The sequence below is a fragment of the Panthera pardus genome, unplaced genomic scaffold, assembly GCF_024362965.1.
Source record: "Panthera pardus isolate Hobbes unplaced genomic scaffold, ASM2436296v1 HiC_scaffold_13, whole genome shotgun sequence".
NCBI lineage: Eukaryota > Metazoa > Chordata > Mammalia > Carnivora > Felidae > Panthera > Panthera pardus.
The window spans coordinates 38,767,470-38,784,773 of NW_026526688.1; the positions used below are offsets into that span (position 1 = coordinate 38,767,470).

General features: G+C 34.1%; 1 protein-coding gene across 21 annotated transcripts in view; it reads right to left on the reverse strand.

Annotated features, from left to right (window-relative positions):
• PSD3 (pleckstrin and Sec7 domain containing 3) overlaps positions 1-17,304 on the reverse strand; it is an 800,398-nt gene that overhangs the window by 219,428 nt on the left and 563,666 nt on the right. For all 21 annotated transcript variants that reach the window (XR_008421602.1, XM_053900975.1, XM_053900974.1 and 18 more), the window contains one exon: positions 10,525-10,568. Coding sequence is in view for 20 of the 21 variants with exons in the window: in XM_053900975.1 (XP_053756950.1) it covers positions 10,525-10,568 (44 nt within the window). In the remaining variant the exon portion in view is untranslated. The remainder of the gene's footprint in view (positions 1-10,524; positions 10,569-17,304) is intronic.

Below are 17,304 nucleotides of genomic sequence, written 5' to 3' on the forward strand. Positions count from 1 at the left end.
GCCATTACCTCTAAGAGCAGGAGATGTAGCTGACTTTCCTAACACACAGAAACAAACACAGAGTTGGGCAAAATGAGGAGACAGAGGCATATGTCCCAAATGAAAGAAGAAGACAAAACTACAGCAAGAGACCTAAGCAAAATGGATTTAAGTAATATGCTGAATATAAAATTTAATGATCATAAACTCATTGGGCTTGAAAAGAGTGGAGGACATCAGTGAGACCCTTATAAAAGAGATGGAAAAAAAGAAAACATTAGAGATGAACACAGCAAATGGAATTAAAAAAAAACATTAGATGGAATAAAAAGGCTAGACAAATCAGAGGAATGAATTAGCAACTTGGAGAACAGAGTAATGGAAAGTTATCATGCTGAACAAATGAGAGAAAAAACTATGCAAAATGAGAAGAGATTTAGGGAACTCTGACTTCATCAGGTGTAATAACATTCTCATTATATGGATCCCAGAAGAAGAAGAGATAGATAAGGGGGCAGAAAATTTATTTCATGGAATAATAGCTGGAAACTTCCTTAATCTAGGGAAGGAAACATATCAAGATCCAGGAGGAACAGAGATCCCTCAACAAAATCAACCCAAGGAGGTCCACTCCAAGACACATAGTAATAAAAGGGCAAAAAGTAGTGATAAAGAGAGAATTTTAAAAGTAACAAGGTAAAAGAAAACAGTTACAGAAAAGGGAAACCCCATAAGGCTATGAGCAGGTTTTTCAGCAAAAATTTGGCAGAGCAGAAGGGAGTGGCATGATATAGTCAAAGGGTAAATCTGTAGCCAGGAATACTCTTTCCAGCTAGGCTGTCATTCAGAATAGAGGGAGAAACAAAAAGTTTCCCAGACAAACAAAAGGTGAAAGAGTTCATGACCACTAAACCAGTCCTACAGGAAATGGTAAAGAGGACTCTGTGATTGGAAAGGAAAGATCATAAGTAAGAAAAAAGAAGAGAGCACAAAAGCAGTAAAAATGAGGATATCTGTAAAAGTCAGTCAAGGAACTCGAAAGGATGTAGAGTATGACACTATATATGTAAAACATGGTGGAGGGAGTAAAGAATGGATTCAAACTTAAGTGATCGTCAGCTTAATATAGACTGCTATATGCAGATATTGTATACAAACCTCATGTTAACCACAAATCAAAAACCATTAAGAGATATGCAAAAAATAAAAAGAAAGAAATCCAAGTACATCACATTAAAGCCAGAAAATCATAAAAGAGAGCCAGAGAAGAAAGGTCAGAGAAGTAGAAGGCAACCATAAATCAAGTAACAAAATGGCAATAAATACACATCAAGAATTACTCTGAATGTAAATGGACTAACCACTCCAATCAAAAGATAAAGGGTGGTGGAATGGATAAAAATACTTGACCCATTTATATGCTGCCTACAAGAGACTCATTTCAGACCTAAAGACACCTGCAGACTGAAAGTGAAGGGATGGAGAAACATTTACCATGCAAATGGGTGTCAAAAGAAAGCTGGTGAAGCAATACTTATATAGGACAAAACAGACTTTAAAACAAAAACTGTAACAAGAGATGAGGAAAGATACTACATAACTATAAGGGGAACAATCCAACAAGAAGATATAACAATTGTAAACATTTATGCACCCATCATGAAAGCACCTATAAACGTAAGATAGTGAATAACAAACAAAAAGGAAAAAAATCAAAATTGATATAATATTAGGGGAGTTTAGGACCCCACTTACATCAACGGACAGATCATAGAAACAGAAAATAAATAAAGCAACAGTGGCTTTGAATGACACACTGGACCAGATGAATTTAACAGATATATTCAGAACATTCCATTCTGTATACATTCTTTTCAAGGATTCATGTAACATTCTTGAGATGGACCACATATTAAGCCAGAAAACAACACAACACACTTCAAGAAATTAAAAAAGATTGAAGTCATACCAATCATCTTTTATGATCACAATGCTATGACACTAGAAATCAGCCACAAGAAAAAATCTGGAAAGCACAGATACATGGAGATTAAATAACATGCTATTAAACAATGAATGGATCAACCAAGAAATCAAAGAAGAAATAAAAATTATACGGAGAAAAATGAAAATACAAAACATAATGGTACAAAATCTTTGGGATGCAGCAAAAGCAGTCCTAAGAGGGAAGTTCATAAGAATACAGTCCTATATCAAAAAGCAAGAAAAATCTCAAATACGCAACCTAACCTTACACCTAAAGGAGCCAGAAAAAGAACAAACTAAACCCCAAAGAAGCAGAAGGAAGGAAATAATAAATATTGGAGGATAAATAAATGATACAGAAACTAAAAAAAAAAAACAAAAAACAATAGAACAGATCACTGAAACCATAAGCTGATTCTTTGGAAAGATCAAAGAATTGATAAAAATCTATCCAAAGTCATGCAAAAAAGAGAGAGAAAAAGAGTGAGGACTCAAATAAACAAAATAAGAAAGGAAAGAGGAGAAATAACAACCAAAACCAAAGAAATACAAACAATTGTAAGAGAGTATTATGGAAAACTATATGTCAACACATTGGACAAACTAGAAGAAATGGATACATTCCTAGAAACATACTACCTACCAGAACTAAAGCAGGAATACATAGAAAATTTTAACAGATCTATTACCAGCAATGTAATTAAAACCAGTAATCAAAAAACTCCCAATAAATAAAAGTCCAGGATTAGATGGCTTCACTGGTGAATTCTACCAAACATGAAAGGAGGAAAACTTCCATATTCATTCTATGAGGGTAGCATTTAGTAACTAATACCAAAACCAGATAAAAACACAACAAAAAAAGTGAACTACAGGCCAATATCTCTGAAGAACATGCATGAAAAAGTCCTCAACAAATACTGGCAAACTGCATCCAATGACAATACATAAAAAAATATCATTTACCATTGTCAAGTGGGATTTAATCCTGGTATGAAAGGTGGTTAAATATTGGCAAATGAATGTAACATATCACATCATAAGAAAAAGAATAAGAACCTTTCAACATCTACAGATAAAGCATTTGGCAAAGTATATCAATTCATGATAAAAACCCTAAGCAAATTAGGGTTAGAGGCAACATAACACAACATCATTAAGGCATTATATGAAAAACCTACAGCCAACATCCTCCTCAGTGGGGAAAAACTGACAGCATTTCTCCTAAGGTAAGGAACAAGACAAGGGTGTACACTCTCACTGTTTTTATTTAACTTACTGAAAAGTCCTAACCACAGTAATCAGGCAACAAAAAGAAGTAAAAAGCATCAAAATTGCTAAGAAAGAAGTCAAACTTTTGCTATCTGTAGATAACATCATACCCAGATAGAAAACCCCAAAGACTACACCAAAAATTTACAGAATTTATATTCTAATTCAATAAATTTGCAGGATACACAATGTACAGAAACCTGTTGCATTTCTGTGCATCAAAAATGAAGTAGCAGAAAGAGAAATTAATGAATCAATTCCATTTACAATTGAGCCAAAAATAATAAGATACCTAGGAATAACCCTAACCAAAGAGGAGAAAGACCTGTACTCTAAAAACTATAAAACACTGATAAAAGAAATTTAAGAGGATACAAAGAAATGAAAAGACATTCCATGCTCACAGATTGAAAGAACAAATAAGGTTAAAATATCTATACTACCCAAAGCAATCTACACATTTAATGCAATCCCTATCAAAATACCACCAGCAATTTTCACAGAACTAGAACAATTCCTAAAATCTGTATGGAACTACAAAAGACTCTAGAGAGCAAAAGCAACCTTGAAAAACAAAAACAAAACTGGAGGCATCACAATCTCTGACTTCACGTTATGTTACAAAGTTGTAGTAATCAAAATAGTATGGTACTGACACCAAAATCAAAACACAGATCAATATAACAGACTAAACAGCCAAGAAATAAACCCACAATTATATGATCAATTAATCTTTGACAAAACAGGAAAGAATGTGTGATGGGAAAGACAGGCTCTTCAACAAATGATGTTGGGAACACTGGACAGCAACATGTAAAAGAATGAAAGTGGACCACTTTCTTACACCATATAGAAAAATAAACTCAAAATAGATTAAGAACCTAATATGAGATGTGACTCCGTAACAAATCCTAGAAGAGAGCACAGGCAGTAATTTCTCTGACTTTGGCTGTAGTAACATCTGTTTAGATATGTCTCCTGAGGCAAGAGAAACAAAAGCAAAAACAAACCATTGGGACTACATCAAAATAAAAATCTTCTGCATAGCAAAAGAAACAACCAAGAAAACTAAATGACAACCTACTGAATGGGCAAGATATTTGCAAATGACCTTTCCAATAAAGGGTTAGAATCCAAAATATACAAAGAATTTATAAAACTCAACACCCCAAAAATCCAATAATCTAATTAAAAATGCACAGAAAGGTGAATAGACATTTATCCAAACAAGACATTCAGAGGGCCCACAGACACATGAAAAGATGCTCAATATCACTCATCATCAGGGAGATGCAAATCAAAACCACAATATCACCTCATACTTGTCAGATGGCTAAAATCAAAAACACAAGAAACAAATGATGAGGATACAGAGAAAAAGAACCCTCATGCACTGTTGGTGGGAATGCAGACCAGTATAGCTATTGTGGAAAACAGTACTGAGGTTCCTCAAAAAATTAAAAATAGAACTACCCTATAATCCAATAATTGTACTACTGGGTATTTACCCCTAAAATACAAAAACACCAATTCAAAGAAATATGTGTATCCCTATGTTTATTGGAGCATTATTTACAATAGCCAAATTATGGAAGCAGCCCAAGTATCCACCGAAAGATGAATGGATAAAGATGTGGCATGTATACAAAAGAGAATATTATTCAGCCATAAAAAAGAAAGAAATTTTGCTATTTGAAACAGGATGTATCTAGAGAGTATAATGCTAAGTGAAATAAGTCAGAGAAACACAAATCCTTATGATCTCACTCGTATGTAGAACATAAGAAATGAAACAAATAAACAAAGGGGAAAAAAAAGAGAGAGACAAACCAACAGACAGACTCTTAACTATAGAGAACAAACAAATGTTTACCAGAGGGAATGTAGCTAAGGGGATGGGTGAAATAAATGAAGGGGATTAAGAGTACACTTATCTTGATGAGCACTGAGTAAGATATAGAACTGTTGAATCACTGTATCATATACCTGAAACTAATATAACACTACATGTCAACTATACTGGAATTAAGATTAAAAAAATGATTTTTAGATTACTCAAAAATAATTTTAAAAAATTAAAAGGGAGTTACTTTTGAACTTCTTAGATCAAAGTATGATATAAATGTCTTGATCCAAAATAATTTAAGTATGAAAGTTTTCCCTTGTTTACATTACTATTAGGACACAACATCCTGATTAACACCTTCATTTGTATAAAATCACTAGGGCTTCCAGATACTAAAGTTATTTAACAGAATAACTCATTGTAAAATGAATTACTGTGATTTATCTTTTTTTTAATGGAAATAAAATAATTTTACCTCAAGGTAAAAAGTATTTAAAAATAAGACAAGCACTCTTTTCTTTAGAATACAAGGCAAATTTAAAAAGTAAGTAATATAAGGGAATTATAATTTTTCTTCCTGGAGGACTCTAATGTTAGCAAATAAAAACTCAGGGAGAATGATAACAAAAGAGAAAATGATAAAGAAAACTTAAATGCAGGGCAATAAATTACATTCATAAGCTAAAGGTGGCTCATTTAAATCAGTCTATGTTAAAAGAAAAACACTCTGGAGTCACAATAAAACTACCCTTTTGAGATAGCCATTTCCTACACAGCAACATACGAAACATTTTAACAAATCCTGGCTTTGTCACTACAGTGTGTAACTTTGGATCCCTTAGTGAATGCTTCTTGACTTTATTTTCCTCATGTACAAAATGAGAATGTTGGTCTGGAGTGGTACTTAAAATTTTAAGTACAGATACATCTAAATAATATTAACCAGTATTTCAAATATATATTAATAAAAAATACAGGTGGGGCTGCTTTGGTCATTTAAAATAGACATGACGCTTCTGGAAACTAGAAGTAGGTTCCTGTTATCATCCCTCTTTCCCCTTACATCTCCTAGGGAGGCTCCTAACCCTAGGGCTCCATGAAATACAGTTAGAAAGCCAAAGGTCTAAAACCTCTTTAGGTCTCTCCAGTTATAGCATTCCATGATGGTATAATCTGATTTCTTCTAAGCCTCTAAAATCAACATTAAGATGCCTCCCATGTTAGTAAACATTGTCCTATAAATTTTGTAGCGGCATCATCTTTCTTATTAACCATTGTCTAAACTACACAATTGTAGGCTGATCTTTTAGGAAATGCAGTTCCTTGCACTGTTTTTATTGCTCTTTCTATATAGCCTTTTATGTGAACTTCATTACCTATAAGTAGTATGTTCAACAAAGGAGGATATAAATGGACAAATCCAGAAATGTATCATTTCCTTAAAGAGGTTACATTCTAATGGAACATTCCTACAAATAACTACAATGGGTAGTAGAAACTGATGATATCATCAGATAAAGTAAAATGGATGTTTAAGGGCTGAGATTATTTCTGGTTATGAGCTGAGCTATAAAGAATGTCAGGCTTTGTACATAAAATATTGGTACAGATGTAGATTCTAAGCAGAGGTTACTTCATGAACATCAGCAAAAAGGCAGGGAGCCATGGGACAAGTACAAGGATCTGTACATGGTGGTAACAGTTGAAATGTAGGCTGTATAAAGACAAATACTGGAGAGAAAAAAGATTACTGGCAGAATGTGAAGAGGCTAAATGAAGTTTTAGAGCAGAGGAGTGCTTCAGTAAAGTAAAAGGAGCAAAAAGAGGCTTAAGATGGATGTACCTGTTAGGATGAAAAAGTATGAATGCCTGATTCAGACTGCAGCAGCAGGAATGGAGAAGAAAGGTGCTGTATGGAACCATTTCCACAGTAGCGAAAGAGGTAGCATGGAAAGAGTCAAAGCTAATGTAGAGGCCAAAACCTAGGTAAGTAAGGAAATACTGGTGTTGTTAATAGAAATGGAGAATATATGACAAAGTTCAGAGACAGATGAAAAGGGTTAAGTAGAATGGAAATGTCCTGCAGGAAAGTGAAAATGTTGAATTGAAAAAGAGGTCAGATCTGTATAAATACTTGGAAAAAATTTTTACAGACATGTAAGGTGAAGTTTTAAAAATGAATATAAGATTGCTGAAAAAAGGACTTAGTGAAAGAAGACAATTCTAAGTGCTGATCCATGTAAGGTACCAACATTAATAGATAATAGGAAAACAATGAGAGAAAGTGTGATTGGAGAGGTACCAGGAGAACTGGGTGAACACAGTGGTTCTATATAATTATATACATGCACATACTTATGTGTATACTTTAGGTCTTGATCTGAAGAATCACATAAATTGATATACAGCAGGGTTTTCTAAAGTGTGTTCTAAAAAAACATTAGTTTTAGTAGCTGTTAAAAGGTACTTCATGATCAAAACAGGACTCAATTATTCAGAAGATGGGGATAAGATGGTTCTTTATATCCTGTAGAATTCAGAGTACATCACACACTGACCCATAAACCCTTTTTGTTTTTTATCTTCTAGATACAGCAGTATCTAGCAGTAACAGGAAGTCACCTTGAGAAACAAGGATAAATAGTAAAATTTGAAAATTCACATAATATTAAAACTGGAAAGGAAAGCTCTGATCATTTCATCCAATCTTTTCACTTTATAGGTGAAGAACATTAATTATATGATATACTACTGTGGGTGATAAAGAATACATGTCGATATGAAAGCATATGAACAAGAGAGAGACAAAAAGGTAAGTGAAAAATAGAAATTACAGCTTTAAAAGATACAATATTAGTTACCATTCGAGGGATAATTTGCTTTATGTTTAGTGTTTTAGAACATTTCACAGTGTCATCCTGAGGGTTATATGAAGTTCAATAATCACTCATCAGACAAAAGAAGAAACTGAGGCCTAAGGTTAATATGACTAGTGACCCAGCTAGTACATGGAAGAGCTGGAATTCAAACCCAAATCTCTCTAATTCTGGAACCTGGGCTCCAGAACACAACGCTCTTTTGACAAGGGGGCCAAGAAGAGTCCAGGTCTTAGGTTCATTCCCATGCCTGCCCATGGATAGGGTCTGAGATAAGATTCTTTCTTATCATCAGGGAAATGCAAATCAAAATCACAATAAGATATCACCTCACACCTGTCAGAATGGCTAAAATGAAATACTCAAGTTTGATCAAAAAAATAAAAAACAAGTTTTGAGGAGGATGTGGAGAAAAAAGAAACCACATGCATTGTTGGAGAAATGTAAACTGGTACAGCCACTGTGGAAAACAGTATGGAGGTTCCACTACTGGGTATTTACCCAAAGAATACAAAAACACTAAATCAAAAAGATATATGTGGCCCTTTATTTATTGCAGCATTATTTACAATAGTCAAATTATGGACGCAGCCCAAGTGTCCACTGATAGATGAATAAAGAAGATGTGGTATATATATTATTCAGCCATAAAAATGAATGAAGTCTTCCACTTGCAATGACATGAATGGATCTAGAGGGTATAATGCTGAGTGAAATAAGCTGGATGAGAGAAAGTCAAATACCATATGCTTTAGCCATATGTGGAATTTAGAAATGAAACAAATGAACAAAGAATGAAGAGATAAACCAAAAAATAGACTCTGAACTATACAGAACAAACTGATGGTTACCAGAGGGGAGGTAGCTGGGGAGGTGGGTGAAAGTGATGTGGATTAAGGAGTACACTTATCACGATAAGCACTGAGTAATGCACAGAATTGTTGAATCACTATATTGTACACCTGAAACTAACACAATGCTACATGTTAACTGTAGCATCTTCTGGATGCAACAGTATACTTTCCACAGGAAGTCACCTTGAGAAACAAAGTTAAGTACAATGGAATTAAAATAATTTTTTTTCTTGCACCAAATTGTCACTATACATAAATATAAATAAAAACATACTATAACAATTTTCATATATAAAAAATTTAGATTTACAAAACAGATCCTCAGGACTACATTTATTTGTTTTTTAAAATAACTTATAAAAGAATCTTCAAATATCTCTCCCCTGTATGAACATACTTACATTTCATTTTTATTAATTTTCTGTAGAGGAGATATTCTGCATCGGTCCAGATACGCCTTTAATATTTCAGCAAGATACTAAGCATATAATTTATGAAATTTTTCTAGGAAACCCACTTTCATTCATGAGAGATATATCCAAAAATGATCACTTTGGAACATAGGCCATGAATTCTTATTATTTTAATGAATTTTCCTTGAAATGACACAATGTCTTTGAGTCTCATGACATATATAAATAGAGAAACATATGCCATCACATATACTTGCAAATATTAGTCTCAAATCAAACTTTGAATCCCTAATTTCAAATAGTACCATATAACCTTACAATTAGTGCAGTTTAAGTAGTACATTTTCATTCATTCTAGCTTATTATATGTGAGACATATATAATCAATTGCTAAACTACTTTTATCCAGTGTACAGATGAAAGAATAAGATTTATCCCTAAGTTACGATTCTATAAACCTAAGGTCATTGCAGATTGCTATGCTAGGCCACATGGTAGAAAAATAGGTATGAATACTTAATATCGGTAAAATAAAAAATAAACTTCATATGTAGTTCTAATTAAAAAACATATTTTGACCTAATTTCTGGACAACAATTAAAAATTTAGTAGAAAAGTTTTTTAAGTTAAATTCCTAACTGTTGCATTGATGAGTGAAAATTCAGAAGAGTTATGGTATTATTGATCTACCAGTATTGATCTACACCTAAATTAGGTGTAATTTATCTATAATTTTATTTCCCAAAGTATGTATCTTGAAACACTACATTATACTGTCAAAAAGGTTCAGAAAACATTGCACATTTCATTCCTCTTGGAGACTTGCATTGTATAAACTCTTGGAAATTCTGCAGTTACAAAAATAATGTAGATTTATTTAATCCATCATTTCTCAAGTTTATCAATATCTTGGTATTATTAGTGTGATTGGAAATGGGATTGATGATAGGAAGGAAGGGATTAAAACAAACAGACTGTACCAAAATCATTGGTATTGTATTGTGGAATATATGTGATTTTATCAGATTTTCTTTCTTAGAAGGATATATTAAGAAGATAACTGTCTCTAGGCATAGCAACTAGACTAAATGCAAAATAGGCGCATGTTGGGTACCAAGAAAAAGACATGGGATACTCAGAGTTTACTTAGGTTTTATACAAAGTACGTTAGACACTGGTGTAAAATGAAAACTGGACATGCATATTTTATCCTCTAGGATCACATCTAAAGTGTAAGGAAAGACAGTAAAAAGAATAAACAGTTCATTTATTAAAATGCTGACATCCAGCATACTTACACTGCCCATTCAAGCTTCTCATTCTTAATTGAGTTGTACAGAGCCTGTAAAGAGAGAAAATAAGACGGAATTATTCTTTTCGTACTGTTCCATATTTTTAATCCAGCAAATGACCAAAGCCAAAAGGCTTGACTGAGTAGCAAGCAACTCCCAAGCCCTTTGTTGGCCACCCTGCTGGTTCTACAAAGATGAGGAATACACAGGTGAGGCAAACAAGCATAGGGTAAGCAGTATTTTGTGAAACAGATTTTTCACAAAGTAAAAAATGGCTTTTATAAATAAGACACACAACACTGTATGACATTTTAGTAAATATTAGGATATAATTAAAGTTAGACCATGTACTCTATTCTTCTTATTCAAAATATGGTCTTGTAGTTTCACTAGTTTAGATACTTAAGTGTGCATACCTTTTTCACTAATGTAATAAGTAAAACTGTTTTCATAAAAATTTAACGAGCAAGATACATTTGAGGAGGACTAAAGCCAGATTATGGAAAACCATCTTAGAATAATTTCAGAGTTTTTATACCAATGACTTAAGCAGTTTTTAGCAGTCTAACTTCACAATTGTGCTTTACAGTTAGTATTACATTGGTGTGAGGTGGTGGAGAGGAAAGACAGAAAACTTCCTTAGAGCCTGGGTAATAATAATGACAGTTGGCCTGATCATCTCTGATTCTCCAAGCTCTGGCATTATATATAAGGTCCTTGTAATCAAGTTGTTCCACCATGATAACTACCCAAGAAAATGCTACTCCACATCTCTATTTCCTTAATTTTGAGTAAGATGTTGTAAAGAAAACACAGATTTCTAAGCCACCACAACAAATTATACTGAAGAAAAGGAAATGTGCAGGATAACATTAGAATGATGTCAGAACATTTTTCCTCAAAGAAGGACTTGAACCTATTCAATTCAGCAGATTCAGTACAAATATATTTAGGTTACAGGTTTTATATTACTTAAGATTTAACACACATACCCTTAGCCAGTATTCACAGACTCTGTGGGAGTTCTGCCTAGTAGCTACAACAGTCAGTTTAATTAACTACTGGATAATTATGAAGCTAATAAAAACTAGGAGACATTTCATCATTACCAGGATATGGTAAAATGTGTCCTCAAATGCAAAAACTCATAGAACATTAAATTAAAATAAGGGGTAAACTGAGGTACAAAGACCATGCTGTAAATTGGATATTCTTTTTGAAGAACTCAAATTTACTAAAGAACTACAACAATCTATTGTTTAGCAAAATGTCTCATGAGGTTGCACTTATTTAGAAGTGCAGAGAGAGTAGATGTCTAACTCAAGCCTCAGGAGACTCTTGATAGATAGATGTCCTTTAAATGGATTTCACTACTCGCATTAGCCATTTTGAACCCACAAGTAATGGTGAGTTGAGAAACTGCAACTGAAAAGAGATCATTAAAGGTTCTTTACATACTATCACACTCAATACTACCTAGAGTAATTTAACAATGTAATAAAGATTAAAAAAATCTATTCATAAAGGTAGATAGCTGAAAATGATATCCAAGCATCTAAAACTTTTCTAATACATTTAATTCTGTCCTAGAACAAGTTTTTCTTTCAAATTTTTTGCCCATGAGAATATTTTGCTTAATGAGATACCGAGTTCTTAAATAGAAAATTCTTGTTCAGCTGCATATCATGCAACAAAAATCTATCATAAAGTATCTTGAAAAATTCAACAAACTTACCATAGTGTGGTCTTCTCCCAGTGTATATATTATCTGGAAAATATTATATAGCATATAACATATGCTATATAATGCTAATAACATATATATTATATAGACAAATCTAAAAGGTAGATGCTATCCTTATCCTTTTCAATTGCAAAATTACAAAGGGATTTTCTTGAATCTTTCTGGTGCTTTATAATGGCACACTATTGTACCAAAAAAAGGAAATTATGCTTTGCAAATGTATCAAACACTTCTATATCCTTCATCACAACTTCCTATCCTTTTATTTACTTAGCTTAGTTAAGAACTGAATTCCTTTGGGGCACATAGGTCAGTCAGTTGAGGTCCAACCCTTGATTTTGGTTCATGTCAGGATCCCAGGGTCCTGCAATAGAGCCTCTTGTCAGGCTCTGTGCTGACAGCATGGAGCTTGCTTGGTATTCTTTCTCTTACCCTCTCTGCCCCTTTGCTGCTTGCACTCTCTATCTCTCTCTCTCTCAAAATAAATAAATAAACATTCTAAAAATAAATAAAACTTAAGAAAAAAAAGAATTCAATTCCCTTGGTTCCTCCTTATCTTTAGCTCCACAGTCATCCCTTTCGTTCCTGTGTATCCTAGACCCCACGCTCTATCACATCAACAAATCTTGTTTTTATTAATTACCTTCAAGTTCTTTGTCCCACTGCCTCTCTGTTGTACCTAAAGAGAAAGATTGAAACTCTTGACCAATCCTACTCTGACTTCTCCACATTTATATCCCCTGTATTAGTTAAGGTTTCTTTAGTTTAAAATACACATACCAAAACTCTAACTACCTTAAGCATGAGGAGGACCATAAAAAGACATGGATGGAGCTGGCGTCAGGGACAAAGGTATTTAACTCTCAAGTATTTTCCTCATTCCACCTCAAACATCTCCACTCCTTGTTTCTTTACTACACAAAAACCATGTCTACAACAAGCAACACTCATGTGTATCTTTCATGACTCTCAACAAGAGATAACAGTTCTTTCTCCTAACTTCAGTTTGAAAAGATTGTAATTGGTGTGGTTTAGATCACCTGTCCTCCCCTAATACATGTGGCGAGATGAGGTATAATGATTGGGACTATCCCTGGAGTCAGTGAGGCTGGGGTATGTATTAAAGAGGGGGTAGTATAGACGTAGCCACTAGTGTGTAATCCTCCTGAGCTTTAAAGCCTCCCCTATTTGTATATAACTAATTCAGCAATAATAGAGAAAATTAAACAACAGCACAAATTAATGCCACTGAATATTCATCATCTCAAACTTTAGGAGAGACTTCATTCAATAGCCTCCTGACTTTTTGCCATCTTCCTTAAAATGTATCTGCACTGGCATCTATCCTTTTTTGCCTTTCTGATGGTAATTAAAGGGATATCCTGTCCCTACAAGGCTAGGCATCTATCACTGGTCCTGACAGTTCCCTTGCGGTAACATCTCCTCCTTTATTAGCTTCTTTCTATCAGCTTTGAAACATGTGCAAGTCTCTCCAAACCCCACTTCCGTAATTTAGTTACCACCCTTTGTTCCTCAGCCCCTTTTTAAGCCAAATTTCTGAGAGAAGTTTCCACAATTCATATAACCAACTCAGGCAATCTAGCTTTCATCGCTGTTCTTCCACTGAAAGTGAATTACAATAAATGCACCAACTTCCTTCACATTAAACTCAAGGCCACTTTTTAGTGTTCCTGAATCACTTTGCCTGTTAGCAGCACTGAATACTCTCAAATGTTTTCTTCCTTATTTTGTGACACAATACAGTCTCTTGAATTTTCTCCTCTTTGGATAATCCCTATTACTCATATCTTCCTCATCTTACTCCTTAAATGTGGATGAGCCTAAGGGTTTATCTGAAGCCAATGTAAACTCTTGTGAACATTAGATCCATATGTCAGATGCACTTGGATGTTTCCAAAGCACTACAAACTCAGTAAAAATGAACTAGAGAATGAAGACCTAACAGTGGAAATGTACTCTCCATCTTAGTAAACTGTGTCAGTAGAAAATATATAATTTTTTGAGTGTGAAAACACTACACTATATATAGTCCAAGGAGAGGTAGCTTACAGTAATATAAAATATATCCAAGTCCAAATCCTAGGACTGCCAGAATTTTTCTATCAACAGTTTCATGTAAAAATACTATTATATTCCTATCATACAAGCAAGAAAGCTCCAGGTTTAAATCATATTTACTGCCAATCTTATATCAGCCTGCTAATGGCATAGGAAAAAGCCTTTTAGTAATAATATTTTCAGGAATAATCGTTAAAACTCTCTAATTTCCACTCAAACAACAGAATGGAATTTCACAGCTGACAGGGGCCTTAGAGATCATAAAACAAATTTTTCCTTTTATCGATTAAAAAAAATGAAGTCCAATGTTAATTTCTCTCAAGGTCCTTTAGCTGTTTTTCACAAACTCTGACTCAGAAATCACATTTCTCTCAGAAATCAATTGACTATATTCAGCTAGCTACATTCTCTCTTATCAACTAACTAAAACTAACTACATTCTACCAAAGTTTACAACATTGTAAATAACTGGCTTGTCAAGGCCCATGTGAAAAGGTAATAAGGCTGTGGCTCTCTTACAATACATTCAATAATGGTGGTCACCGTAATATTCTATTCTTAAAGGATGAACTTAAAGGACACATTCTTGAAATGCCTTTGCTGGTGAGATGATGGGTTTGCCACATTCATTCTATAGTCTCAGTCCACTCATGACTAAAGGTATCTGCCATATAAATGGCTGAAACTGGAGATGTAGTCTACAGCTCAGGAAAATAATTTATCCCTAGTTATGGGAAGGGTTATTTGACTTAGCTCCAAGACAGCAAAGCTTGTGGGCAAACTTTCACTGTCATGAAAGGCTATTATATCCCTGTGGACATGAATTGATAGTTAGGGAAAATCAACCTTAATGGGTTAAAGCAGCCCATATAAATTATATGCTTGAGGTGATAACCAGTTGTGGTGGACTAAATATCGTACCCCCAAATGATGTTCAGGTGCTAATCCCTGGAACCTGTAAATATTTCTGTATATGGCAAAAAGATTCAAATGTGATTAACTTTATAAACATTTCTGCATATAGCAAAAAGATGAGATGGGGAGGGTATCTGGGTTGGGTGGTGTCTATAGAAGAACATGGCAGAGGAAGATTTAAGGAATATAGAAGAAGAGAAGGCAATGTGAAGATGGACACAGAAATTGGGAGTGATATAGACACAAGTGAAGGAATGCCAGCAACCGTCATAAGCTGGAAGAAGCTGGAAGAGAGTCTCGTAGACTCTCCTGAGGGAGTGCAGCCATGTTGACACCTTGAGACTTCTGGACTCCAAAATTATAAAAAGATAAATTTCTATTGTTTTAAGACACCAAAGTTTGTGGTAATTTGTTACAGCAGCCCTAGGAAAACTAATACACAAAGGTATAAATGGAAGACAGATATCTGAACAAAGAATGATCGTACACACAGATGGATTTTCAGAAACATTTTCAGGGTCAATCCCTAGGTGAAACATATTCTTTTACCATAGCAGTCTCAACTGAAAGTGTAAGGGTGCACACCAGAGTAAGTCCAGGAATTTTTTAAAAAATATTGATTAATGAGCTCCATCCCAGATCTACTGAATCAGATTCCTGATTGAGAAAATACATAAATATTTCCAAATGCTCTACTTGTGACTCTGATATGAACCCCTTGTTAAAAACCACTGCTTTCCAAGTAAACCTATCTTTTCTCTAAGTGAAATTCCTGCAACTTAACCCAGGAGCTAGCAAACAATCAAATATCTAAACTGAGACTAAACAAAAGCAGAATGATTCTTCAAATTTGAAAGTTCATTAAATTTTAAGAATGAGAAAGCAAAAGTAAATTGCTTAAATTACAGAGATCAAGGTATCTTGGTCTAAATTTACTTTTTAAGTCTTTGTTCCTAACTTTTGAGTATTTCTCATTGAGATACAAAATGCAGTTTTATTCAAGGCTTAGCACCATCACTGACAACCCAGGCATGGTTCTGTGAAGTTTTCCCCATTACCATACATTATGTAACACTGAGTTTCTTCCTCTTTCTCTCCCTCCCTCTCCCTCTATCACCACCACCCTTCACCCCGGCCCCAGCACATTTTGCAATCTATGATATTCACGTATTTTGGTTCGATCATCTCTCAACTCCAAAGATTTTTTTTTTCCTATGTGTTCTTTCAATTATTATGAAAAGTACGAAGGATAAATTGGATAGCTTCCAATTTCCTTTAGTGAGACTGGCAGTGACCACAGAAAAATTTGTACCCAGGAAGAATCAGGACACTATCAACACCATGGGTATCTTTTGCAAGTGTAATGCTTCATGCAGATATTCAGATCAAAATGATTTTTGAGTATAAAATTAAATATGCACTGCTCTGGATGTTATTATCAAAGAAAGACTGTGTTTAAAAAAGACATTATTTAAAAACCAATGATACAACTAGTTACCAAATCAATTTCAAATTGTTTAGGAAAACTTAAAATATGTTAAAGCAATGGTGCTTTAATTTTTTTCTTCTCTATGCCTTAAAATAACATTGAAAAATTGCATTATACCCCCCCCCCCATTAGAGGCTTCCCTAAAATTGGTACTTAAAATGGACTTTTTGTTTGCGCCCTCTACTCCTGGAGGTTTTCACACCTATGTAATGCACCAAATAAGATTATGAGTGAGAGCTATGCCCTCCCTCTCCTCCTTTTTTTAAGTGGCAGAAGGCAGCTGTCAAGCAGAGATGACAAAGTATAAACAGCCTGAAGCTTTGACCACAAAGCATTCATAGGTAGATCCATTTTAAGGATGAGTACTAAAGATGAGTTTCTTGAAATTGATTCCCTTTAAAATACTTGTGTTCCTGTATTCACTAGCCAGTTTTCACGGAGCCAGGTTTAAAGAACACTACTTTAAAGAACGTATGTTCACAAGCAATGTCATAAACATTTATTTCTAGTTCTCATTCAGGGTGACAGAAGCATGCTTTGAGTTTGGTTTTTTCCACAT